The sequence below is a fragment of the Haemorhous mexicanus genome, chromosome 22 (genome assembly GCF_027477595.1).
Source record: "Haemorhous mexicanus isolate bHaeMex1 chromosome 22, bHaeMex1.pri, whole genome shotgun sequence".
In the NCBI taxonomy this organism is placed as follows: domain Eukaryota; kingdom Metazoa; phylum Chordata; class Aves; order Passeriformes; family Fringillidae; genus Haemorhous; species Haemorhous mexicanus.
Window position 1 is genome coordinate 6,845,318 of NC_082362.1, and position 26,085 is coordinate 6,871,402.

General features: G+C 41.9%; 1 protein-coding gene across 1 annotated transcript; it reads left to right on the forward strand.

Annotated features, from left to right (window-relative positions):
- The first annotated feature begins 38 nt into the window (after positions 1–38).
- Positions 39–22,978, forward strand: RPA1 (replication protein A1). The gene is made up of 17 exons (XM_059866319.1): positions 39–187; positions 502–549; positions 811–889; positions 1,406–1,514; positions 2,317–2,405; positions 6,952–7,035; positions 8,243–8,375; positions 9,346–9,448; positions 10,555–10,623; positions 10,764–10,956; positions 12,045–12,184; positions 13,778–13,926; positions 15,205–15,337; positions 16,616–16,792; positions 18,119–18,226; positions 21,507–21,593; positions 21,966–22,978. Exons 1-17 carry the CDS (start codon positions 155–157, stop codon positions 22,071–22,073), a joined length of 1,842 nt encoding a protein of 613 aa, XP_059722302.1. The 5' UTR covers positions 39–154; the 3' UTR covers positions 22,074–22,978.
- Positions 22,979–26,085: the final 3,107 nt, after the last annotated feature.

The following is a 26,085-nucleotide window of genomic DNA, read 5'->3' on the forward strand; positions in this document are numbered from 1 at the left end:
GCCGTACGGCGCCTGGCAGCCAATAGAAGCGCCGTGCTGGCGGGGCACACACGGCGTGGCGTGAGGCGGCGACGGAAGGAGGAGGTGGCGGCAGCGGCGGCGGGAGGATTTGGCGGCAGCGGCGGGAGGATTTGGCGGCAGCGGCACCGGCACCATGAGCGTGCGGCTGAGCGAGGGGGCCATCGCGGTGAGCGGCTCGGGCTGGGCTGGGATGGACCTGGTCGTTGTCAGGGTGGGAGGTGGAAGCCGGGCCGGGGCACCGGGTCCGGCCCGGTCCCGAGGGGAGAAGCAGGCCCGGAGCGGGGCCTGGTCCCGGGGGGGTGTCCTGGTCCAGCGGTGGCGGCCACACCCGCGTCCCTGGTTCTTCCACGGCAGTTCCTCCATGGCTACAGCCCTTCATCGAGCCCTTCACGTCCGAGCTCATTGGTTCTGTGGTTCTGTCGCTGTGGGTGGCGGGACGTTCCGGTGGCACTTTCCTGAGCGTCTCTTTCGTTTCTGCAGGCCATAATGCAAGGGGAGGAAGTCTCCAAGCCTGTGCTGCAAGTCATCGTGAGTACCGTCCCTTCCCTCGGTGGCTGCCTGTGGGGTACTGAGTGCAGTCAGACTTCCCTCTGCAGAGACGCTGAGCAAGACTGCTCTACTTTTAGTTCTCCTAATTTTGTTTTACATTACTTGGGCTATGCCGTTGTTATTAGTGTTCAAAAAACCCGAGTAGATAAGTCACTTGTTGTTAATGTCAGTTTCTGTTTTTGAGAAGTTTCTGAACAAGTGTGAACTGACAGCCTGGGCTGTTGGTTTTTTTCCCTGCAGAATACACGGGCTATTGCCACAGGAACTGGGCCCCCACGTTACCGAGTGCTGATGAGTGATGGGGTGAACACCCTCTCCTGTGAGTATGACAAGCTGCAGTGAGGTTTTTCTAAGTGAGGAGATGCTAAGGGTGGTTACATTCCTGGTCTGGTGACTGGATGCCAAGTGCTGAAATAAATATTAAAGGAGAATGTGATTTTTCACTGGGCCACAGCTCTGAAGTGTGCAACTGCATTTTGTCCTTTAGGTGAAATCTTTGACTTTTGGAGCTTTGTGAAATACAAGCAATCAGCTTGCTGCAGGATATAATGAAAATACAGAAACCTATACATGTAACCTTGTGAAGTAGTTTAGCTTAATCTTCCTCTTAGTTTTTTGATATAGAATCAAAAAACTGCACTCTGAAGTGTGGGTAATAAATACAGCATAGTTTATGGTCAGTTTTGGTGGCTTCTTAGCAGTTGCATTATTTTCTTTGTCAAGCTGTAGATCCAGTGCAATACTTGACTGGCTGGAAAGGCTGTGGCCAGCCATGGCAGCATCTTTTAAAGCTGGCATTGTGAATTGTTTCAATATTTTCCTTCTGCTCCTGCAGCATTCATGTTGGCAACACAGCTGAACTCCCTGGTGGAAGAGGAACGCTTGTCAGCCCGGTGTGTTTGCCAGGTTAACAGATTCATTGTCAACAGCCTGAAAGATGGAAGGTATTTGTGATAATCTTTAAGTTCAGCCCTACAGAAAGGCAGCTGCACCAGTGGGGGCTCTGTGCTTTGTGACTAAGCAGAGGCCAAGTGCTTTTGGTTGGGATTATCTGACAATACTCAGGCTTTAGGGTGTGAGGGGGAAAGTCCACAGCACCAGTAACAGAAGAAATTATTTGCAGAAAATGACTCTGGTGGGATCAGATGTATTTGGTACAGTGATTTAGTAATATAAAATTGCTGGTTGCAATAGTCCAGCTCTAGCTGGAATACTCCAAATACTTGTACAAAGCTTCCTTAAAATTTTCTGCTGTTGAAAAGAAACAATAAAAGTTAGGTGTTGTGGAATCTGGTCTTTTGTTAAAATTTGAGGAGATAGGATAGGAAAATTAGAAGAGACCCAGGTGAAACTATAACAGAAAAACTGTGTATATGTCTAGCAGGATATGAACTGAAGTTGGTATTCTTTTTATTCTGGGGAGAAGACAACAACATTGGAAGCAGGGAATAAAAATCTGGTATGGTTTAGCTACTTTTAAAACACAATGGTTTCCCAAGCTATTTTTGGTGCCTGTTCAGGCCTGTCCTTGATGCAGTGATATGAAGTGTCCTTGATATTGTTTCAAGCTTACTTGTCCCTCTAGAGAGGGCTTAGTTGACAGTGGAAAGCTTTTGTCTCCCAGATCCTTCATCCAAAGAATCAGCCTCTTAATGCTTGGTTTTCTCACCTGCTGCAAAGGATATCCAGAGATGGGAGTTGCAGAGGGGGTGCCAGTCTTTGTTTGCTGTCTGTTCTGTGTTGTAGGAGAGTGGTGATCCTGATGGATGTAACAGTCCTGCAAAGTGCTGATCAGGTTGGTGGGCCTATTGGCAATCCCCAGCCATACAATGAGGGTGAGTAGCTGTAAGTAAATACTTTTCTGTCACCTCAGAGCCTTTCAGCTTCTCTCTTTCACTTGAAAAAAGCAGGCAGACACGTTCAGGTTTTTTTTTATGCCTGGAATGAGGATGTCCAGATCTTGAAAATCCTTATTGTTTATGTCACACAAACTGGGGTTTGTTCCTATTTTAATAAACTCTGCACCGTGGCTGAAGCTTGAGTCTCTCCATGGTGTTTGCAGCATCCATCCCTTATAACCTTGACAGGTTTTTATTGTAGTGAGTGGTCTCTACCTCCAGTTCCAGTAAGTAAACGGAAGCGATTTTATGTCTCCTCATAATGAGTAATCAAATAGATTCTAATTTCTCCTGTCTGGAAAGAAACAGGAGGAGGAAGATGGAATAATGATCTGTAAAAGTCTAAGATGGCATAGAGGGGATGAATAAAGAATGATGAATCTCTCTCTCTCTTTTCTATGTTCCTTTGATGCTCTTTAGCTCTCGTGTTGTCAGGCAGTGGTTGTAAAACAAAGGCTGCACCACACCCCTAAACTGCATAGTTAAATGATGAAACTTGTGGAGGTAGGTGCCAAAAATTGGCACAGGTTCAAAAAGCAATTAGATGTGAAAGAGAAATCCATTAAAGGCTGTTAAACATAACAATACATCCTCTGCATGAATGTTAGCTGCAGGAAGCACTAAAACTTAGATTGTTCCAAGTACATAGGCAGAGACTCGTATGAAAACAAGGAGAGCACAGAATTCCCTAAGCACCCATTCCTGCCAGGCCCAGCTGAAAAAGGATTGAGGCACTGGGAGGACCTTAATCTGACCTGCCACGAATCTCTTTGGATCTGTTATGTTACATAAATAACTGTGTTCTTCATTTTTGTCTGCTGAGCTTGCAGTGCTCATGCAAATGGTTTTTTAAATTAAAACGTTTTTCCCTCTGAGAATGTTCAAAAGTCTGTTCTGCTCTTCCAATTCTGATCTTTTTAAAAGGAGGGAGAATAATAAGCACGTAAAGGAAATATTTGAACAGCTCTGTCAGTGATGTATACACAGATAATGGCTGGAGTTTAATAACAAACAGCTCTTCCTGAAGATCTTTTTCTTAATCCTGAGAGAAGTGGACTAATATATTTTTATTACTAAGGGACCACACATTAGTGGCAAGAGTTTTCTGTAGAATAGTTTGGACAAACAGTGGTGGTAGGTACATTGCTCTTCTGGTTAAAAATCTATTCTGTTGCAAAGGCAAAGACATCTTTCTTCATTAACTTTTTCCAAGGGAATTAAGAGGGGCGTATGTTAAATGAGCCTAAAGAATCCTTTGTTCCTTTGATAGTTACTTAGCTAATTGCTGTTTAAAAAATGTGTTGACATCTCAGATTTTATGGTTTAATCCCACAGTTGCTGTAGAGACCAAGACTTTCAGAATAGCTACTGAGCAGACTGTTTTGTGCCTTTCTCCCATTTCCCTGCTTATGTGATACAAGAGCTTGTGAACTATAGTGTTTTTCAGTTATATTGTTGCTTAGAAACCACTGAGAACGTGGTATATGACAGAATTGAGCTGAAAATATACCTTTAACTATAAATTCTGGTAAAATTACCATTACTTTGATCAAAGTTGTGTTCTTCATTTGGACTTACAAAAATACTCCGCAGTGAAGGTTTCAAATCTAAACTCTTTTGGAGATGTTACAGGTCTGTGGTCATAATATGTGTGGGCTTGCACTAGGTAAAAGATGCCAAAAAAGATGTGATGTGTATTTCATTTTAACACTGATCTTATTCTGACGACTTCATACCCTTTTATTTGATACTAAATAAAGTTTCTGATACAGAAGATGGTAATAGTTTAGATTAGGTAAGCTTAACCCAGCCTTGCTGCTCTGCAAGCTGCAAGATTTGTCATGAAGGCCTTGATGAAATGGCAGAGGTGTGTATTTGAAATTGCATATTCTCTAAGTTCCTATATATATTAAGAAATTGTATTTTTGAGGGACACTCAGCTAATGCAAAATGAGCATCTTTAATGTACTTCATGGTTTCTGTTAAAAAAAAAAGTTCTGGTATTTTAAAAATGTATCTTTTAGCCCTACTTTTGGTTTTCTCTGAAATACAGATCTCAGACTGCCAGACCTAGGATTAAGGAATATTCTTTCTCAGACTGTAATAGCACAGTGGGACCCAGGGGGGTGAGAAGCTGGCTTTTGGCCACTTTACATGGGAGCAGTAGGTGGTTAATCTGCCTAACAAGGAAGCTGGAGACACAATCTTCTTATTACAAATCATAAAAACTTTTCAGGCAGCCTCTCATAATAGTATTGAAAACTAAGACTGAGCAGTTCAGTTCTTGTTGAAGACTGGATGGTTGTGTTATTACTGTCGTTAATCTCATTCAAATTACCCTGATGCTGGACTTCCTTTTCACTTTGACAATGACTTGCTACTTATGTTGAACTTCTGTCATTAATCTTTCCATGTTGAGATGTTTATGTACTTGCACATGCACTTGAACTCCTTCCTCTTGCCCTTCCCACTGCTGTGATTTAGGGGTGTGTTGTTTCAAGGTGCATTTTTTTCCCCTTCTCTCCCTTTCCTGCTGCTCAGTTCTGGGGCAGGTCTCGTGTCACGGCACTGTGGTGGCAAAACCTCTTGGTGACAAATTATTGGAAGCCGAAGGTTCCTGTTACACAATTATTGCCTTTGAGTGGGCTGTGGGGCAGCTGCAGGCAAAGGTCTTGGGTTTGCCTAATCTACCACACACAGCAGAAATGTGAGCAGGTATTTCAGCTGCTTTTTTCACCTCCTGCTAATAAAAACTAACAGCAAAAACCAGGCAGCCTCCTCGGTTTTCTGAGCACTTTAAGTGATCTGTAGGCCACCAGCCACCAAAAATCACAGTTTAGGAGTCCCTAGGCTCTGCAAGCGAGAAAATTGGAGAGATATTTCTGCTACTTCTGTATTTGAACACATGCACAGATGTGTGAATTTATTCTTACTCTGTTGAGAAACACTCGGCTGTGGGTAGGCAGCCATTAAAATGTGAATTTGTGTTTCATAACGCACACGTGTTCCAATGGATGTGGTGGTCTTTGGTTTGGTTTTCAGTGGAGTTTTTTTTTTTTTAAATCACAAATTCCTACATAAAGAAACAGATTTGGAACAAAAGTAATAAGGAAACCTCTTGCTGCTTCATACCCACATTCTGTTCTTCCTGAATATTCCTCCCCTGACCAGACATATTTTTCTCTTAATGCGTCTTGTTGGGTTTTTTTCCGCCTTCCCTTGCACAAAATGAATTTGGGTATGGCGTGCTGACCCTCTGAGCACCTGAGGCCACGGAGCAAGGGGGAGACCTGGCTCCTCCATCTAGTGGAACCTGCAGTAAATACACATTTTGCTGTTTGACGTCACGCTGTTGCCAGGGAGACTGTCACCAGTTCACCGATGTGACTCTGCTGCGGCAACTTAGAGATTGGGGTTGGTGCAAGGACCTGGATTTTGGATTAAAAATAACCAGAGGGTTACCTCTGGAGACTCTACCACATCAGGCAACACCACACTGGGCTCTCCTTGTGTTGCTTCTGCTCCTTTCCTGTAGTTTGGTGCCATCCCTCTGTCCTGGGATTCTCTGCTTTTGTTCCTCGTGGTGCTCTCCAGGCTTGGTCTGACCTTCTTTTCCACTTTCTCTGACCATCTTCCTCCTCACATCCAAATCACAGGGGTTTTTGCCTGCTCAGGCCTAGGTCTCCCTGCAAAGTGAGACCTCAAGGATTAGTTGTGTCCAAAAGGACAAAAATGTTGGATATTTTCTCATCTAGAGGCAAATTATATTGTAAAGGAATTCAAATTTTTGAATGGTAGATTAGTCTTTTAATGGACTTTTACTTTAGCTATGCCTGTCTGCTCTTTGCCTTGTAATTCATCATTAATTTAGAGCAAGTAAAAGTCCTGAAATCTGAAAAAATGGACACTGTTCTTACTATGGCATCACTTTGCTCCCTAAGCAATTTACTGCTGTGTGCCAAGAGGGCCCTGGTGAATTCTGAAGTGATGATTCCATCACCCCCACATTAAACATCTTCATATTTCAGCAGGTGTTTTCTTTGTCTTGGGTTAACTTCAGATTTGACTTTACCCAGTGGATTTTTGGCCCTTTCTGAGTGATGAGACAGAATTCTCTACAGTTTTTTTTATCATAGCTGTTAGGTAGGAGCAAAAACTACCTGTCAGAGCAATAGCAGCTGATAAACACTGAAAAGTTGTCAAGATTACTTCAGGGCTGTCCTTTTAAATCACCATCAGCCCTGAGTTCTTTCCAAGTAGAAAGCAGTTGCTTGAGGAAAGAGATCTGACTGGAATTCCTTCATGGTAATGTTCAACAGATAGCTGGCTGCTCCTGTGTCTTAAATACCTGGAGTTTATCATGTTCTCTGTGGGTTTAATTTTTTTTTTTTATTATTTTTTGCATGCAAGTCTTATTTCCTAAAAGGGTACTTTTAAATAATGTGCTCCCTACTCTATGGTCTCTTTCCATTTTAATTACCAGGACAAGGGCAACGTTCTGCAGCTCCAGCAGGAAACCCAGCAGCCAGCAAACCACAGCAGCAAAATGGCAATTTGTCTGGAGCAGGTAAGAGTCATCCTGGGCAGGAATTCTGATATGTGATTAGTGAGAAACTACAGCTTCAGTTTAAATAAAATCCTTTTTTTAGTGGTGTTGCACAAGAAACTCTCCTTTGAGGAGTAACCCATAGCTTGACAAGATGAATTCTCTCAAGAGAACTGGTTATAAAAGGGGGGGGGAAGTTGTCCCTTTTCTTCCCCAAGAGGAAAAAAGCCCAAGAAACCCAACTTTATTCAGTTTACACTGCATTTTTGAAACAGTTCTCTAGACACCCAAATTAGGCTGCAGTTTGGAGCTGGCCACCAACTGTGTGTGTCACCAATGCTGAGATAGAGGACAAACATTTTAGTCAATACACTGAAATTATTTGATAGTACATCTAGAAATGTGGTTTTTGATCAAGATTTCAGTGAGATACTGGAAGATGCAGACAATTTAAATGTCAGCCTGTAGATATTTTTTTTTTTTAGCTAAAAAGTTGTCAATCCTAATTCTTGGTGCTGCTTTAACTTGTCTGTATTCTTTACCCCTGTGTTTAGGAAGGATTTTTAAATAGTAAAATTTTGACATTTGCTTAGAAACTTGCAGCAGAAAACAAGCTTCTCCTTCCTTGCTTAAAGCTGATCACAAGAGTTTTTTTACATATACATTGACAAGTTTGAGTTTAGAATTAGCAGTATCACTTCATGTTAAAAAACTGTTTGTAGGATTTTTTTTCCTTAGTTGTTCCCCCAAGTGGTGTCTTGATCTAACACTTCCCATCCCTGGAAATGTTCAGGGCTGGGTTGGATGGGGTTCTGGGTAGGGTTGTTTCTGGAAGGTGTCCCTGTCCTTGGCAGGGGGTTGGAATGAGTCCCTTCCCACCCAAACCACCCTGTGATTCTGTTATTTTAAACAGTTGTTTGCCACTTAAACTCTGTTCAAGTGGTTGACTCTGGACACATCTCCACTTAAGTGCAAGCACTCTAAAAGGTCTGAGAGTGTCTCTTCTGCAGCATTTTGCAGCCTAGAAAACACTTGTGACCAAGAGCAGAAACAATGCAACAAGCTCCAAGCCCCTCTGTGGTGCCCATGTGGCACAGGGTGTTCCCTGGAACTTTGCCTGTGTGGCTCCCCTTGCCATGGTGAGAAAGTTCTGCACCCTGAATTGGTTTTAACCTGATTTTTGTGTGTGAGGCTGAAATCCTCTCTGCTCTGTTGTGGTTTTTGGAAGGTCCTGCTGCTCCCAAGTACTACGCTCCCTCCAACCAGTTTGGAAAAGCGAGTGCTCCCAGTGCCATGAAGACACCTGGGGGGTCTCAGATCAAAGTGGTGCCAATTGCCAGCTTGAATCCATACCAGTCCAAGTGAGTCCTTGTGGTTTGCCAGGCCTTATTCATCTCACAGGCATGAAAGAACAATGGCTTTGTTTTGATTTTCTATATGTGAGTCTCTGTCAAATAATTCATTGAGTTCTTTGGATTTTATTGGTTAAGTTCAAACAAACCAACCCAACAGCAACCACAAAACCACCCAGAGAAACAAGCAGAAAACCTTCCATAGAAACAGTGGTGGGCTTTGTTTTGTTTTTATGGGGGTTTGTTTTGTTGTTGTTGTTTTGGGTTTTTGTTTAGGGTTTTGTTTTCTGATATTTTTTTCTGTGACAAAGTGTGTTCTATTCTTTCTTTTTTTTATCTTTTTAAATTGCATCAACGCTCTTAACAATCTGAGATTTGCCTTGCCATTGTCTTGGTGCAGCTGCCCTGCTGAGCTTGATAGGTTTTTAATATTTTAGTTGAAAATCGATTGACTTGTCTGGGTTTTTTTTTTTTCCTAAAGCAACCTTCTTTTTGGTAACTTAATGACAAAACAGCTCAGTAAGCTATTCACTTCAGCTACTGAGCTGTTGAAAAGCATGAGGATGTAATTATTTAGTGAATGACATTTTTAAGTTATGCAAACTGATTTGATTACCCAAGTTAAATGCGAATCCTATAATTGAGCTCTTGAGTTCTGGCGTGGCTTTTCAGAGCAGGCAAACTGCTGTGTGAGAAATGTACCCTAGAAGAGTAAAAGATTTGAGGCCTGCTTCTGTGCTGAAGGATTGTTCACTATTATTATCATACTGGATGTTTTATGGCTGCTTTGTTGCCTTCTCTACAACTTTCTGTCTTTAATGGTCTAGGCCATTAAGACAGAAAGCAAAGAGTTGCCGAGGTGCAGTGGGAAGATTCTGGCTTTTAAATAGTCACATTCCAGTTCCAAAGGTTTGCCAAGTCAATCTCTTCTTTAAAAAGATGCAGAGATGCAGAGCAGTGATTTCTTGAATGATTTCAGGTGGACCATTTGTGCTCGTGTTACCCAAAAAGGTCAGATCCGCACGTGGAGCAACTCTCGTGGGGAAGGAAAGCTCTTTTCCGTAGAGCTGGTTGATGAAAGTGTAAGTGTCATATGTTGAGACAAAGATAATGTATGCCAGATGCTGATGAACCTTTCATAAAGACAGAATAGAGGAAATAAAGTGCATTTTTCGGAAATGATTTTTTTTATTACAACTGAAACTTGTATCCCTGCATTCATTAAGTTGCACATCAACGTGCCAGTTTTTATCCAGAATGAAGTCTTAAATGTGCAGCATTGCTGATTATTTTTCATCAAAGTCTATAGTGTGTGACTGGATTTTTGCAGCTTCAAAATAGAGTTGTTTATGCAAACTGACAACCTAATACTGAGGGTTGTGGTGGTTTCCTGTAGATTGAGAGTGGCATCTCCTCCTGGCTGAGCTACACCTAACAAAACAGAGAGTGAGAGGAGCATTACCTCCAAGTTACAAGCTTTCAATTTTCATGAGGAAATTGGAGTACAAATTATTGTAACACTGAGAAATTTCCTTTGTGGTTTGTTTGGGGAATGGTATCTGGTTAATCTAACTGAACTTGCAGTTTGTCAAACCTCTTATCAAATTACAGCCTTCTGTCATGAAAACAAACAAGATTCTGCTAGATTATATTGAGTGTAAAATGTGAGGTTAATAATGTAACATGTTGTCACCAGGCATTTGTTTTCTCTGCATAGTGTCTATATTCTTTTTTTTTTTTTTTTAACCAGTGTTTATATCTAGTGAGGGTATAATTGTTATTAATTCTTGCTTATAGACATATCTGAGTGGGAGCCATCACAATATACTGTGTGCTAACTTGTGGAGCTGCGGGGTGTATTTGAATTTTATTTCATCACTGCCAGTTTTGCTGGCATTTTCAGAGGTGTCTCTATGATGGATGCAGTTCTTATGCCTTTTATTCTGAAGCTGTAGATGTACTAATGAGACTTGAATATGAGGTTTGATTGTCAGGTGTAGAATATGTCATTTCAGCTCTAAGTACAGATGTGAAGAGAATGTTGTTTGTTTCTCACATGCCTGGAGCTACCCTGGCAGACCCCACTGTCTCTGCAGGACTGCTACCACTTAACATTGCAAAGATTATTTTTTTTAATCTTTCTCCATGCCAAATTTCACTTCTGACCAGCTCCCCTATTTTCCTGCAGGGTGAGATTAGAGCTACTGCATTCAACGATCAAGCAGACAAGTTCTTTCCACTCATTGAATTGAACAAGGTATGGTAGCTTTGTGCTTTCTTAGACTGACAGGAGCTGGAAAAGAGGAACTTGAGCCTAGCAAGGATTTTTAAAGGTGAACACAATCTATTTTCCCTGACTACTGATAATACCCCCTGTTTCATTGCTTTCTCCTGTAGGTATATTATTTTACCAAAGGCAATTTGAAGACTGCTAACAAGCAATATACAGCTGTTAAGAATGACTATGAGATTACATTCACTAATGAGACTTCAGTTGTGCCCTGTGATGATGCCCAGCATCTTCCATCTGTTCAGTTTGATTTTGTATCCATCTCTGACTTGGAGAACACGCCCAAAGACTCGATTGTTGGTCAGTCAAAGTAGAAAATGGCAAATTTCAAAGCTTTGAAGTTTGATTTTTGTGTCCTGAATTCTGGGCAGGTAGTGAGCATAGGATGCTTTGAGTGTTGTGATCTCTTAATTTAAGTCATCCAGTGATGGTTGCCATTAAAAATTCCTCAGGCAATTTTCCTGTTAAGATGATTCTGCCTGTTTTCTAACAATATATAACAATTATTCTTCAAGCTTGTGCTTCCAGCTGAAGACAGTAGGTGATAGTTGTTTATTGTACTGTGATCGCTGTTTTCCACAGAAAAAGGCTGAAAGAAAAAATGCCCTTGCTCAGCATGTGTGCATTTCATACCTTCTGTGGTCTTGCTTTCTTTCACTATCTAATTATCTCTGTAGTGATTTTGGCATAATTCATTGCATCCAAGTCCAAGTTGCATGACTGTTTTGGCTTGCTTTATGAAGTATTGGAGGTTTGTTTTTCTGTAATTCGTTGGGCAGAGTACTCCGGAAAAATCAGAGGCTCGGGTGGGGGCGAGGGTTCTCAGGTTTCAGAGGCACAAGATGCCTGTGATTCAGAGACATTCAGCTGGGAATTTTAAAGGTAGATGGGTAATATTAAAAGTGGTGTATTTTTAGGGACTGCACAGGGGATTGCTTTAGCTCTTACCACCTGAGCATGCAGACTTGTTAAAGTTGCAACTTATAATTGCAGAGTTCTGTGGAGGCACGAGCCAGTTGTTTCATTGTGTTGCAGTCACTTTGAAGGCTCTTGCTTGTGCTTTAACAGCAAGTGTGTTACATGATCAGGACTGAAGTCCTTTGACAGAATGTGATGGGAAAAGATAGTACAATGCCTTGATCTCTCTAATGTGGTGAGGCTTGCATTCATGAATATCTTAATGACTGCGTCAACAAAATTAAAGCACTGAAGAGTTCTGTAGTGGAACATTCCTACCATAATACACTTAATTTCCATATCAGATTTCATTTCAATAGGGAGCTGGGATACAAGGTAAAAATCTGACAGTAGGTTTGAATTCTTCTCTTGTGATCTTGTGTTCTCCAATTGTGACCCTTGAGTAACTCTAAATTGTAACTGTTTCTCAGATGTAATTGGAATTTGCAAGAGCTACGAAGATGTCACTAAAATTACAGTGAAAGCTAACAATAGGGAGGTTTCAAAGAGGAACGTGCATCTGATGGATACATCAGGGAAACTGGTGACAGCTACACTGTGGGGAAATGAGGTACGTGCTCTCTTACCTGCTCTTACAAAGCTTCCTTGGTGTAAGGCCAGGAAGTGCTGTTGTCACCTGAGATGGGCACAGCACTGCCACAGTCCTGGGTGTTCAAGGATCAGGGGCCAAGAGAAGGTGAAAGACTGTCTGGTTGCATTCAGGTGTGATGTTCTTAACCTTTCCCTGACAAACTGCTGACATGATCTGACTAATGTGTTCTGAACAACTGCAGACATTATGTCTCAAGCCAAAATACTGCAGGTAACAGGCTCCTGGTTTAGGAAAGGGTGTGAGCTGCAGTTTGATGATGGAAAAGCCTGGTGGCTATGGCTGTCTCAAATAAGATTAATTTTATTTGTAGGGTGGGATACATGTTACCCCTAATGAGCAGGCTGAGAGGCTCTGTCTCAGACTGGTTGTTTAAAGCATCAGAGCCTTGGAAGTGAAAGTTTGAACAGTTGCAGTAAACTGTTTCCTTATCTTTTTAACAGGCTACTTTGTTTTCCACTGTTGTTATAGATACTTAGGGATTTATGTGGCAGTCTATAAAATGGGAGTGATCCTGCCAGATTGACAGCGATGCTTTATGGCTAAATGATCAAGTGCACTGATACTGTAGGTACCTAAACACCATTAACCATCTGCTGATACAGATGAAGTAAACTGAAGTTCAGTATTGCAAAGCCTTAAGATTGAACTAGGTTATAATAGGAGAGACTGCTGGTATACAATTCCTGGCATAACTCTTCCAGCAGAGATCAGGGTCTGCATTTTGCAAAATTAAATCTGTTGCCTTTCTTGTAGAATAGAAATATCAATAAGCATTGAGGGGGAGTGATGTATGGCTTGCAGCTGGCACAGTTAGGGTTAGAGTCTGTATGTCCTTTACAGCCGTGACTGCTGGGATGTATTTTCTGTGCTTTTTGCATCTCATGGGTACAGTAAGTACTAATGCAACTCCAGCTCATTTGTTATCTTTAAGTACATGGTCCTCCCCTTGCTTGCTGAGTGGTGTGGGGTCCATAAAATCTATACCTTTCAAACCCTCTCTCATGCCACGAGGTTCTTTGTTAGTGTCAAACTACTCAGGTGATGGCAGTTGAACAGCATTAGAGCAGCTTTATGACATAAAAAACAGAAGATGGAAAGTTGAGTAAAAATGTTTGGTCAGCATAGCTGCACTTTTGTGTAAGTGGTAGTAAGATGGACATGATTGGCTCAGTGAAGCTGAGTGAGTTGTTTCATCTCCTGAGGAGTCTGATATGAACAATTAATTTTGTTTGCATTCCCATAGCACATCTCCCTTTCTAAAATCCTGCTGTAAAGCTGCTGACAGAGGGGACCAGTCATTTCTAACAAACCCATGGTGTGATTTAAGGATTCTCTGGTTCCCCAGGAAACGGGGTGTTAGGATTGCACAGAAAATTGTCACCTACCTTTGCTTAAACTCCTAATGGCACCACTGAAACCCTTACCTTCTAGATACAGTGGGGCAGTTGGATTCAGGTTTGGTCTCTTGTCATGATCTGTGAATTATGACCACAAGTTCAGTGCCTTTCCTGTAACGTGCTGCTGCTGCTCTCTGGTTTTTCACACATGCAGGCTGAACAGTTTGATGGTTCCAGACAACCTGTGATTGCCATCAAAGGAGCCCGTGTCTCTGACTTTGGTGGCAGAAGCCTGTCTGTCCTGTCCTCCAGCACAGTTGTCATCAACCCTGATAGCCCAGAGGCTTTCAAACTCCGAGGATGGTAGGAGTGTGTTTATGTTGCTTTGTTTCGACCTCCTGCAGAGTATTTGTTTTATTTTGTTTCTCTGTGCTTGAGCAGTGTGTGTAGCACTGAGGGAAGGTGGCAGAGGCTATGGCTTCCAGAGCTGCAGAAGCTTCTCTGGCTTGCAAGCCCTAGAGCCTGGAAGGCTGTCCTTAAGTTGTTCAATTCAAAAAACTTTTAATTCCATGACAGACCTTGAAAAATTGAAATCTGGCTAGTGCATGCTGACCCAAAGCCTTGGAAGGCAGCATGAAATCAGGCTTGACCAGCTCTACTTTCTGAGGCTTGATCTGAGAGAATGGTATTTTTTTTCCACAGGCTTTTCCATTGTGTGGAATCTGATACACACTCAGTTAGTGTGGAGGGACTGTTTGACATCTCTCAGTGTCTAGTTCTTGCCAGATATTTTTCAGATAGCAAAATAACTCTTTTATTGTCAGCAAAACAAAGCGATTTCATTGTTGCTTCTCCTGTAAGTAGCTGTTAGATTGTCTGTTGTATGTATGAATGTGGTGAGATGTGGTGTGTGTGTGTGTGTGAAGAGGGTTAAGTGCCAACAGCATCAGACTTGTGAATCCTGAGTCTTCAGATTCCAGTTACATCACCCAAATGTGGATGAAATAAATGGCATCCTCCATTTGTCATTGAGCTCTCCCATACTTCAGAGGCTTGTTGGAGATAAAATTGATTGTGGGTCTGAGCTATTACTGTCACGCTTTAATTAAGCTCAATCTTGGAGCCTCGTTGGTGTGCTTGTGAAATCACAAAGCCCATCACAACGGGAATGCAGTGCAACCTTTTGCTGAAGAGCTGTGCTTTCTGATTTTAACAGAGGAAGCATAATCTTTTCAATGCTATTTGCTTTTTCTTTCGAAGCTGCTGCGAAGATAATGGTACCATGTAATTTAATTTTAATTATGGAAATATCTTGATGCCCTTAAATCTTGTTATCTGCCTGCCTTTAAGAAGTGTGCAGTGCTTGGTTTGACCACTAGCTGGCAAACAAATTGCAGTTATATAGAACAAAGCTGTCCTCCTTTTGTGGCTTTATAAAATACTGTGCTAATTAAGTCAGACTATTAACTTATTCTGAAATGCTATTTTTGTTTGCAATATACACATATTACTGTAATTGTTTCCTTTGCAATCATTGATAAAAAATCCCTCATGTATCGAGCACATGAAAATAAACGTAAGCTTTTGATAAGTCTGTGTGGTCTGCTCTCCAAAAATAGAAGTGCATCTCTGTGGTTGCAGGTTTGACTCTGAGGGTCAGCTTCTGGAATGTACCTCCATCTCTGATGTGAGGGGTGGGCCAGCAGCTGGAGCAAATACCAACTGGAAAACTTTGTTTGAAGCCAAATCTGAGAACTTGGGACAAGGAGATAAGGTAAGGCATGGCCACTCAGTGCAAGCTTTGTGTATTGGGGAGAAAATAAAAAGCAAGGCTTTGTGCAGGTATTCTTCTTATTGAAGCAGTCAAAGTATTGAGCAGTAGGTGTTTACTGTCTTGGAATTTATGCTATTAATTAATATTATTGTTTTTCAAATAAATCCAAGCTTGTTGCTGATGTTGCAACATGATACTTTGTTTGCAAGAGAATTCTAGGCCTTGTGTAAATGAAGGGAGGATGTTTTTACCCCAAAGATGTTCAAAGAGACAGCACAGAGTGTTCTAGGAGAAACAGGTGCATTAGGAGGAAGTGGTTTTCAAGGGTGCACATTTGGTCAATAGAAAAGCTGGTAATAAACCCCAGGTCCTTGGCTTTTGATTCCAGAAACCTCTCTAGGCTTATGCTGGTTTTTTGGGTTTTTTTTTTGTTGTGGGGTTTTTTGGGGTTTTTTATTGTTTGGTTGTTTTGTTTTGTGGGGTTTGTTTGGTTTTTGGTTGTTTTTTTTTTTTTTTTTTTTTGTCTCAGACTTAAGTGCTAAGCTGTTTGGAATATACAAGAGCTTCTATCCATGGAAAAAACCTTTAGAATCATAGGATGGTTTGGGTTGGAAGGGACCTTAAAGATCACCTCTTTCCAAACCCCTTATCATGGGCAGGGATGCCACCCCTTAGATAAGGTTACTCAGGGTCCCATCCAGCCTGGCTCTGAACACTTTCTCTTTACCTGAAATTCAGCTATTTTCTCTGACAATTTTAGCCCATGCTTCTTAAGCAACCTCTATTTTTCTGCTGAAAGACTTGACCGTGGTCTTAAACCATTATGATGATTATTTTAGTGTGGTGAGTGGGTATTTTGTTCTGTAGGCTATAGTTTAATCAAATGCTTATCTGTAACACTACACAATAGGCTTTCTGTTTTTTGTATTGGTTCCTGAAAGAAGCGTAGGAAAGTGCAGAATCTTAATCCTGTGAAAAAGTGCAGATTTGAACAGACACAATGGAGAATCAAATATGCTTTATCTAAAGAAGACCTAGCAATTGGAGTTTCCTGCAATGGAAACACAAAATAATCTTGCTGTAGGGGCTTTATTAACATAATGGAAGCCTAAAAAATTATTGCAACTGAGGGGTTGATTTACAGTTTCCCAGTAATCCATAGCTGTTAAGCTTTCTAATCCTAAATATCCAAGTATGGTTGCCTTGCTTTTGTAGTTAATTCAGAAAGGGGAAAACATTGAGTATTTTGAGGCTAATGTTGCACACTCACTCTCTCAGGCAGATTATTTTAGCTGTGTGGGCACAATTGTACATCTGCGCAAAGAGAACTGCATGTACCAGGCATGTCCCTCTCAGGATTGCAACAAGAAAGTGATAGACCAGCAGAACGGACTTTACCGCTGCGAGAAGTGTGACCGCGAATTCCCCAACTTCAAGTACCGCCTGATGCTCCTGGTGAGTACCCGGATCAGATTTCAGGGCGTTTCCTGCCACGTTCCCAGCACAATCCAAGCAGGAAATCTTTTGAGGGAACACGGTGCTGTTTGTCTGTCAGTTCTGCCTGTGACTTACAGGGTGTTTAGCTGCTTTGTGTGCTGTACCTGAGTGAGGGATGTTTCATTGAGCTGATTAGCAGTTTGTTTTCCTAGTGCTCCAATTAAAAGCTTTTCTCTTTGCCAAAAAGTTGCTGCTAGCTCGGTTGGTTCTGGTTTCCAAGTGTACTATGCAGTGCAGAATACAGATGGCCCCCGCCTCTTCAGTAGTGAAGATAAACTGAAGTAAAATGGCATTTCTGGAGAGCAGTAATTGCACTTTTACAGCTGCTACCTATATTTAGTGCAGCTTTTTTTTGGTAGGTATTGTTCTGCCTCGTGCTTTAATGGAGTCTGCTTTAGAAAGTTGTCTGGGGATTATTATTGTGATGCCCACTTACACCATAGGCATTGAACTTTCTCCTGTTTTACATTATAAATTAGATTGTATCTGCTTCTTAGAAATGCTCTGCCAGGTGGGCATGCAGAGAGAAGGGAACTGTCCCTGCAGCCTCCTTAAAACACAAACTGCTTCTGAATAATTTTTATCAGATAACTTCTAGGAATACATGAACTGCTTTACATAGCAGAGTCATTCTTGTAGAATATGAAGAGGATGCTGAGGGTACACTCAAGGCCCTCAGAGCAGAGTCTCCCATTTGCCCATTCCTAATTGTCAAAGCAGCCAGGAAATGCATGTGAGGCTGGAAATTGATCTTTTAACTAAACCAATCTAAACCAATCTTTTAATTGATCTTTTAACTTTTAACTATCTTTGAGTGTTTTGATAGTTTCCTTGTAACATAACATAATGTTCCATGAATTTATGCTCAATTACTCAGGTATGTGCAAAGTGAATTCAGTTTGCAGAGTTGCTGCTGTTCCCCTTGGTGGTTATTGTTCTGGGATACCTGTTCCTGCTCATGGCTCATCAGTGGCAGCAGGACACAGCTGAGCATCCATCAGTGTTGTCCTGCTATGATCTTGTTGGCCTTTCCCTGTGGTTCAATCTACTGCCAATGTTAACTTGTGTTAAGTTATGGACATTCTGTGGAGCTTAAAAAAAGGTAGGAAGTCACTGCTTTCCACCCACAGTGATTGAAAGGACACACAGGTCAGGCTCTGAGAGTTACTGGAAATTTAAAGCTCTCTATAGCTTTGAGATATTTTTTTCTTTTGTGTTGTCTTCTTTCTGGAGGAAAAGGCAACTGGATGAAATAACCTTTTGGGTTTTGTTGTTGTATTCTAGGTGACCATTGCAGACTGTCTGGAGTATCAGTGGGTGACTTGTTTTCAAGACACAGCAGAATTCATTCTTGGCCAAAATGCAGCTTTCCTGGGAGAACTGAAGGAAAAGGTCAGTCAATTAGCTTGTTGTATTTTTACTGTTCGCCTTGAAGTTGAGCTATGTTTCATTCATCCTCTATTGGGCTGCCCTCAGATTTCTTGGGGTTTTTTTGGGTTTTTTGATCCTCCTGGTAAGGAAATGCTCTTGTAATGTTTTGAAGGCAGCTCTGGCAAAGATGTAAGGTTTGTGTGGAGCACCAGTGCTGATCCACCAGAGAGCATGGTCTGATATTTGTGTGTGAATGGACAGCAAATGTGGCACAGGCATTGGGGCATGTTCATGTACTTGCTGTGGGAATTAACACCATTGAAAATACATGAAATAATGCCATATGAAAGAAAGGGATGTTCTGTTTCATTTGTCAAGGATGTGATTTGCCCTTTCTCTGGGTGATAGGCCAGCTCAGCTCAGCCCAAGGTTGTCCTCCAGATGTTGGCCTTGAGTATCTTTTACAAGTTCACAAATCATTGCTTCTCCCTAGCCTGAAGTTCTTGGCAGGGACTTGTTTACTCTCCTCAGGATTATTTTCCACAGGCCATCTGCCTGAAGAACAGAGATTTGCCTGCTTTCCCCCATAGTTTGCTCCCACAGTCAGTCTGTCTACCCCTGAGCTCTTTTGGCTGCTGAAAGCTGCAGATCAGCCTGTCCTCATCACCTGGACTTGGAGAGGCAGCTGCTCACTCCAGGGTTGTGCCACAGATTTTTTGGGACTGACAGCTTTAACAGTTTGGCTCAGTTGAAAACACAGCCTGTTTTATCATTGTACCTAGATTGGAAGAATCTGCAAAAAAACCCCAAAAAACCTAGTTTAGCAACGAGTGCTGACAACATTACCCCTAATGTGTTCCAAAAATTTGTTTACAAAATCTAAAAGTTCTAGAACACTTTGTATGTATCTTTTTTAAGTAGGCAGGAAGCTTTTTGAACTGATGTGTGTGAGCCCACTTTTGAAGGCTCTTTTTTCCTCCACCAAATATCATCAGAATTTTGTGGGTCTCACCAAAGCCACAATTTGTAAACCAGGTCATTGGCAGAGGTGCTGAATTGATCTTTCTGTGCAGTTAGAACAATTTTTAAGGTTTTAAGTCATTAGACACTAACAGGCAGTATTATCTTCCCTTTTGTCACTCTGTGCTTTTTTGCTGCCTTTGTCTTTCTTCCAACCAAAATAATCTTTTCCTGATTTTTTTTTTTTTTAACTTGTCTACTGTATAAAAACTGTGTGGCTTTGTTTTGTTTTTAAATGATGATGTGGAATGCATGATAAGTTCTTGAATTGCATATGAGCCTTGCTGTGCTCCCGGGCTAAGGCTGGTTGATTCCAGGGCTCCACAGATATCCCAGTTGTTGGTTAACCCATTGCTTGGCTGTGGGAGGGAAATGAAGCAGGAGGCATTGTTGAGGCTGTTGCCTTGAGACACTGTTGTAGACCTCTGTTTCTGCAAAGCAGGGCTATTTTTCCTGTAATATGGAATGATTTTTGGAGATTCTCTGCACTCTGGCTGTCAGAGGTGAGGGGTACAAAGGTTGTGATTCTGGGATGCTGAGTTTTTGTGGCATTACAAAGGCTGGCCACCTCTGTTCTGTAGGAAGATGTCTAGCTGGGGGGATTCTAATTAGATGTGCTTGCACTTTTGCATTTCCATTTTCAGACATTCTTAACCTGTCAATATTTTCTTACTTCAGCCATGCTTAATCTCTGCTAGAGTTTAAACAAAATTTCTTCGTCGCTTTTAATGCTGAAGAGATCTGGGTGGGGAAGGAGAGACAGCAGATCCTATGTACCAGTACAAACATGTAATGTCTTTTGAAGAGCTGCCTAATGGAAATGGCTGAGGATAGAAAATGGAACATAATATGGAGTGAGCCCTTGAGCAGGAATGCTTTGTGTTCCAGGAGAAATTGGTTTTGATTTGACACTTTTATGAGCCTTTAAAAATGGTACTCGATGCATTTGCAGTAAGCTTTTCTTAGTGGTTTTTCTCTGATAGAGCTGATGCAGTGTCTTGTGAAGTTGGTGGGAGTCTTTTCAGTGCTCACAGTATGGATGGAGTTCATGTACAGCCCGTGACCACGCTAAGCAGAGATACATGTGCAAGGTTTTTCATCTGCCTCTTGCCTGTGCTTGTTAGATACCAAAGGAGGTAATGTGGGGTAGCAGTGACTGCTATGCTGAGGGCATTTTCCTCTCACTAATGGTTAGCACAGTTTGTGACAGAGCTGCAGAGAGGAGCTAAATGCTTTATTAGGCGAGTTTTCTTATCCTCTAATCCATAAGATGGCCAAAGGAAGGGGTTTTAATATTCAGGAGGGATATGCTTAAATTCTGTAATCTGTGAACCTAGCTGCTCCTGTTCACCTCCATTTGTTGTGCTTTTCTAAACCTTAGGAGAATCACTGTGTAGTGTAAAATAGTGCTGCACACAGTGAAAAACAGCAGATGTAACACTTGGAATGTGAGTGGAACTGGGGTGGATTCAATTCCAGATCAGATGCTCTGTCTGCTGCTGGAGTGACTGATCAAGTCAAGTGCATCTGGTAGATAAATGCATTAATAATTACTTGTCAGTATCATCAGGGAGATGCAGGATCTTTTTTGAATGTCAGCAAAGGTTTTTACGACTCATATTTTTACAAAAATAAACTTTTTTTTTTCACAGTCTCCACGACTTGCCTGCTCCTTTTCTAGTGTTTTGACAAATTGTCTATTATAAATGATGATGATGATGTTTAGTGTTCATATGGTAATTAGAAGCAGCTTATGTTATAAATATGACACAGTCTTCTCATGGTTATTAAAGCACGTTCAAAACATGGATCTGATTTTTTTATAGAACATTCTCTTAAATAGGCCTGTGTCAGGATGGGAAGGATACATGCAGCTTTGATGGATAAGCAGAAAACCAGAATGCCTAATAAGGCAATTAATAAGGAAATAGTTAACTCTGTCAGTGTTTGGGATCACAGCACAACACCAGAATTAGCCAGTTTGGCAGCTCCTGAAGATTTGTAGTGTTTTTGTTCCTTATACCTGGTTGCAGATTCAGTGCAATTGTACGTTCCTTTGTTTAAGCAGCTAAAAAGTTATCAGTTTTTTTATTTTAAAAACCTTTGAGTTATGGGTTTGGCATCTAAAATGTGATGATGGAAGACTCAGCTCTGCCTGTGTGGGCCAGGTAGTTCCAGTGTTTTGCCAACCTCCCCAAAAGCTGAGCTGTTCTCAAAGTTCATGGCACTACTGAGAGCCTGAAGTGTCTGCAGCTGATCCCTGTCTTTGTCCTTCCCTCAGAACGAGCAGGCTTTTGAAGAAGTGTTCCAAAATGCAAACTTCAACACCTACGAGTTCAGGATCCGGGTGAAACTGGAGACTTACAACGTAAGTGTTGCCCAAAAGGCAAATAATGTAACTTGTGGCTTTTGTAGTTCAGCTTGTCTCCATAGGAGGTGACTTCCTCCTCTTATGTTTGTGGGGAGAGGTTTCCTTTGCTCACAGAGAGCAGAAGATTCCAAAGTTCACACAAATACTGTCAGTCTTGAGCACTGAAGGAGGGATCCTTGCTGCTCCCTCTCTGGCTCATCAAGAGTGGCTGGTTTCACATGAAAACAACATACCAGCTCTGGGAGCTGTGTTGGCACTCCCAGCTAACCCAGATAGCATGAGCAGTAAGTTACTGGGGCAGAAGGATGTTGGAACCAAATGCCTGGAGTGCTTCATGTTCTTTTACATACTAAAATTTCTCTTTTGCAGGATGAATCTCGTATTAAGGCCACAGCAATGGACGTCAAACCCGTGAACTACAGAGAATACAGCAAGAGGTTGATTGCCAACATCAGGAGAAATGCTCAGCTGGGATGAGGAGGCCAGTGCTGGCTGCTTGAGCCTAGAATTTCCAGGAAAAACTCAATAGATTAACGTTACATTGACATTTCCCCCACCTCTGTGTGACAGTTGGGCATTAGTTACATCCAGCCTAGTGGGCTGAGTGATTTTTGCATTTCTCTGGAGATGTGCCCTGGGAGGTAGGAGTGCACTCTGATGGCCACCACTTTGCAGCCTGTTGTGTTCTGTTAAACTCTGTCAGAGCTGAAGAGGAATCTCTAGACAGATTGCCAAGGTCTTTAGACAAACCACTCAGAATGTCTGAAGTAACTTTGCTCTCTTCCTATATGTAAAGCTGAATTATATAACCATTTTGTCTTCTTTGCAAGGGAGTAGTGACAACCTTGACACTTTGACTTGTTCAGCAGAGGGCAGGAGGAGCAGTGTCATGGAGCTTTCAGATCTGGACAGAAGAGAACAGGTCTATTAGTACAAGTTAGTTCCCTTCCATAGAATTCAAAGGCTTTCACTTTCCACAGGTGCCATGCAGTTGTTAATGCTTGGAATGGCAATATGGTAGAATTATTAATCAAAGACATATCTCTTATATCTGAAGAATATCCTTCCTTCAGGGTTTAATAGACTGAGTCAGATGGGTCTGATATTAATCAAAATTGTCTCTTCTGAGGAAGGCAGATAAGCATTGACTCTCCATCCCCCAGGGAAATCCAGGCAACTACAAAGCATTGCTTTAGTTTTCTCTTCAATTAATACTATGGATTTCTGACTGATTTTTTTTTGGCTTCACAATTCCTGCCTATACATGTTTTGTATGTTTGTATGTTGAGTTTCTTTGGTTTTGTTTGTAATGATGTTAATCAGAAAGAGGTCTTTAAGTGGGGGGTGCTTTGTTTCAATAAACACTGTTTAATTCCTGTGTAGTGAATTTTGCTTTCTTTGAACACCAAAGACTTCTCATTACTGGAAAGCAATTAATTAGCTTTCATAATAAGCATTCACTTGGGGGAGATGTTACCTTATTACAAACTCTAAGGTTAGACTGAAGAATGGAGACTTCCTTGCCTGATGTTAACAGCATGGAAATGCAGTGATATTTTCACCATTTCTGTGCCTGGGAATGCTGATGAGCTGGCACTTCTGGGATTTTTATTGACGTTTACACAGCAGTCTAAAACTAACCAGGCTTTGAGATTTGTTCAGACATAGAGCTAGTACAGAAAACAGTAATTATGCTACTGGGCTTTTCAGTCAGCAGAGCATGCTAGCTCTGTGTGCTCCTAATCACATTAATTATGTGTTCCCTGGCTGCAGCTCACAGCTTGGCATTTGCTGCACAGCTCCAAGCATCCAGGCAATGCTGCAGTGGGGCTCTGGTGGCAGAAGTGAGATTTATTTATTTATTTTGCTCCACAGAGCACAGTTTCTTAGTGTATTCAGTCGGTGCCCTTTATTCCCTGTGATTTCCTGTTTGTCATCTCAAGTCTTGGTGTTTAAGTACTGTAAATGTCATTTCCATTGATGGACATGAAGCACATTATTCTGGGCCCATTAATTGCAAACACAACCTCTTTTTTGGATTCTGAGGATCATGACTGGGTTCTTCTGCTGATGTCTTGCATTTTTTTTATTGAAGTATTTGTTTCCTCTGACCTTGCTTATAAAGCATTGACTAGAAAATTACAGTCTTCAGCACAGTTCTGGATTGACAAATGGTAGGTTAGTGGTGATAATCCATCTTTCCACTCTGCTAACCAGTCTTTTAGTACTGCTCCCTTCCTATCCCTCCTACCCACTTTTAGGAAACTGGGAACAAGTGGTAGTGCTCAATGTTCCCTGAGGCTCATTTCCAATTCCTGGGCCCATCCATATGCACCAGGAAGTTTTTATGGGTGTTGGTTTTGGCAGGTGTTTGCTGCTCTGAGTGTGGCACACCTGCCTCTGCTGGGGCAGCTCCTTCTCCCAAGGGGAATTGCTGCACTTCCATTTTGCTGGGTTTACTGTGCCATCAGCCAGAGCACTAGAGATGCAGGGTATCAATGCTCAAGAGCATTAAGGTATCTTACAGGATCAGCTGAATGACCTTGAGAACTGGAACAGAAAATCAACTTAAAACAGTTTGTGTGAAAAGCCATTTATTTGAGGACTAATAAAAAACAACCCTCTGCTCTAAAGTGGATGCTCATTAGTGACTGAAGAGTTGGAGGGTTTTAATCATGCTTTAATCAGCTAGTATATGATAAAAACATCAAGCTATGTGAGGCAAGGTATTTCTAGTGTAGCTATACAAGTGCCACAGCATTATATAAGCCTCTGCTGTGAGATCTCATCTCGAATGCTATGTACAGCTCTGGCCTGCAATGTGGAGAGGCAAAAAAGAAACTCAGCTGGGGCGAGTACAGAGGAGGACTACACTGCTGAGTAGGAGAATGAGGATCTTTTTTAGGAGGGGCCTGGAAGAGCTAATATAGCAGAATGAATCCTGAGAGGGGCATATGATTTCCCACTTATATAAAAGATAAATGCCTCTATCTGTCTTGCCTTCCTTCCCCTGATCATAGGCTGGAACTGCTGAAGGTAACTGGTTAATAAATTGTTTGTTAATCCCAGGGAAGTGAGGGCAAGAAGCTGTGGAGGTGTCTCCATTCTCCTTCCACCTCACTGCCAGCTGACCACAGCCATCCAAACCCTGCAGCCACTGGCAGGAGCTGTGGAAAACTTCACAAAGGCTCTGGGCTCTTCTGACTATGCTAATTAAGTGGACTCACAATGCTAATTTGGATTATTGGCAAACTAGCCTGTGCCTTCCTTCCCCTCATCATAAATCTCCCCTGGTACCAGGCAGGTTATTCTGGATGGCTTCAGCCATTACCTGGCCTGAATATGTATTTGCTCAATGGAAAGGGTTCTGGAATTGTTCATAACTAGATCTCTGTGAGGTGAGGATTTCTGTGGCTGCTCTTGTTTTGCTTTCAATTAAATGTACTCAGCAGAGATGAAACTGGGAGGCTGCTGGTTTGGAAACAAGCAGGTGCCAAGACAATTACACAGGAACGTGAAGTTGTGCATGGCCGAGGGAAGATCTGGAGCGTGCTCTGCCAGGCCATGTTCAGGTAGTTTGCTGTTTGTCTTAATTCCCTCTGGTGGGATTGAGCTGTGTTTTCACTTGGTGTGAATTTAAAATGAGTGGTTAGTGACCCTTTACGAGTCCCTGGAGGGGAGATTCTGTTAGAGCCAGGCTGAGTTTTTAAGATGCATCAGGTGGTTTGTTGTTTGTTTGGGGCTTTTTGTCCCCGAAGTCAAGCTTGGAGCAGCAATACATTCTCAGAGCTGTTGTAAGGAATAAGTGGTGGTGGTGGATGGATCAGGAGTGACTGGTTGCTTTGTGCTGTGTGTGCTCTGCCTGGCAGCTGGGATGAGTGAGTGTGTGTGGGCTCTGTGTTCCAGCACCATGGGATTGTCCTTTTAGTGCAACGGGTGTGAGAGTGGAAGCTGCTGAGTCTGGTGCTTTCATTCCTAATTCCTGGTGATATTTACATTTGCTGCCCAAGATGCAGCACCACATCTCAAGGAGGGAACAGTAACTTTCCTTCTGGGTCCTTTTTTTGTCCCCTTTCCTTTGGCTTCCTTGGTTTTTAGCCCTTGAACAAGTGGCCACTTTGGAGAAGAGTGGCCACCCCACAGGGCTTCTCCCTCAGCCCCCAGTGCTGCTGGGGAGACTCAGATGGCAAAGAAAGAGAAATTTCACATCACTTTGATATAAAAGGCTTAGGAAAAATGTGAAATGGAGTGGGCTGCCAAAGCCTGTGTTCATGGGAAGGAGTGGTCTGCAGCGTATTAGGCATTATAAATACTGGAGTAGTGCAGTAAATATCAGTAATCTTATTACAGGGAGTGGAAATTCTCTTTAATATATTATCTGTGAGGATGCAAGAGGCCCACAGACCTTCTCGCAGTTTTTAAAGTCTGTTTTTCATGTTTACATTTTTGCATTTCAATCATATGCATATTTAAAAAAAAAAAAAGTAGT

Coding starts and splice junctions, on each gene's coding strand:
- RPA1 (XM_059866319.1), top strand. CDS start 155: ATGAGCGTGCGGCTGAGCGAGGGGGCCATCGCG. Junction 10,624..10,763: donor CACTCATTGAATTGAACAAG/GTATGGTAGCTT, acceptor TTTCTCCTGTAG/GTATATTATTTTACCAAAGG. Junction 18,227..21,506: donor TGGGAGAACTGAAGGAAAAG/GTCAGTCAATTA, acceptor TCCTTCCCTCAG/AACGAGCAGGCTTTTGAAGA.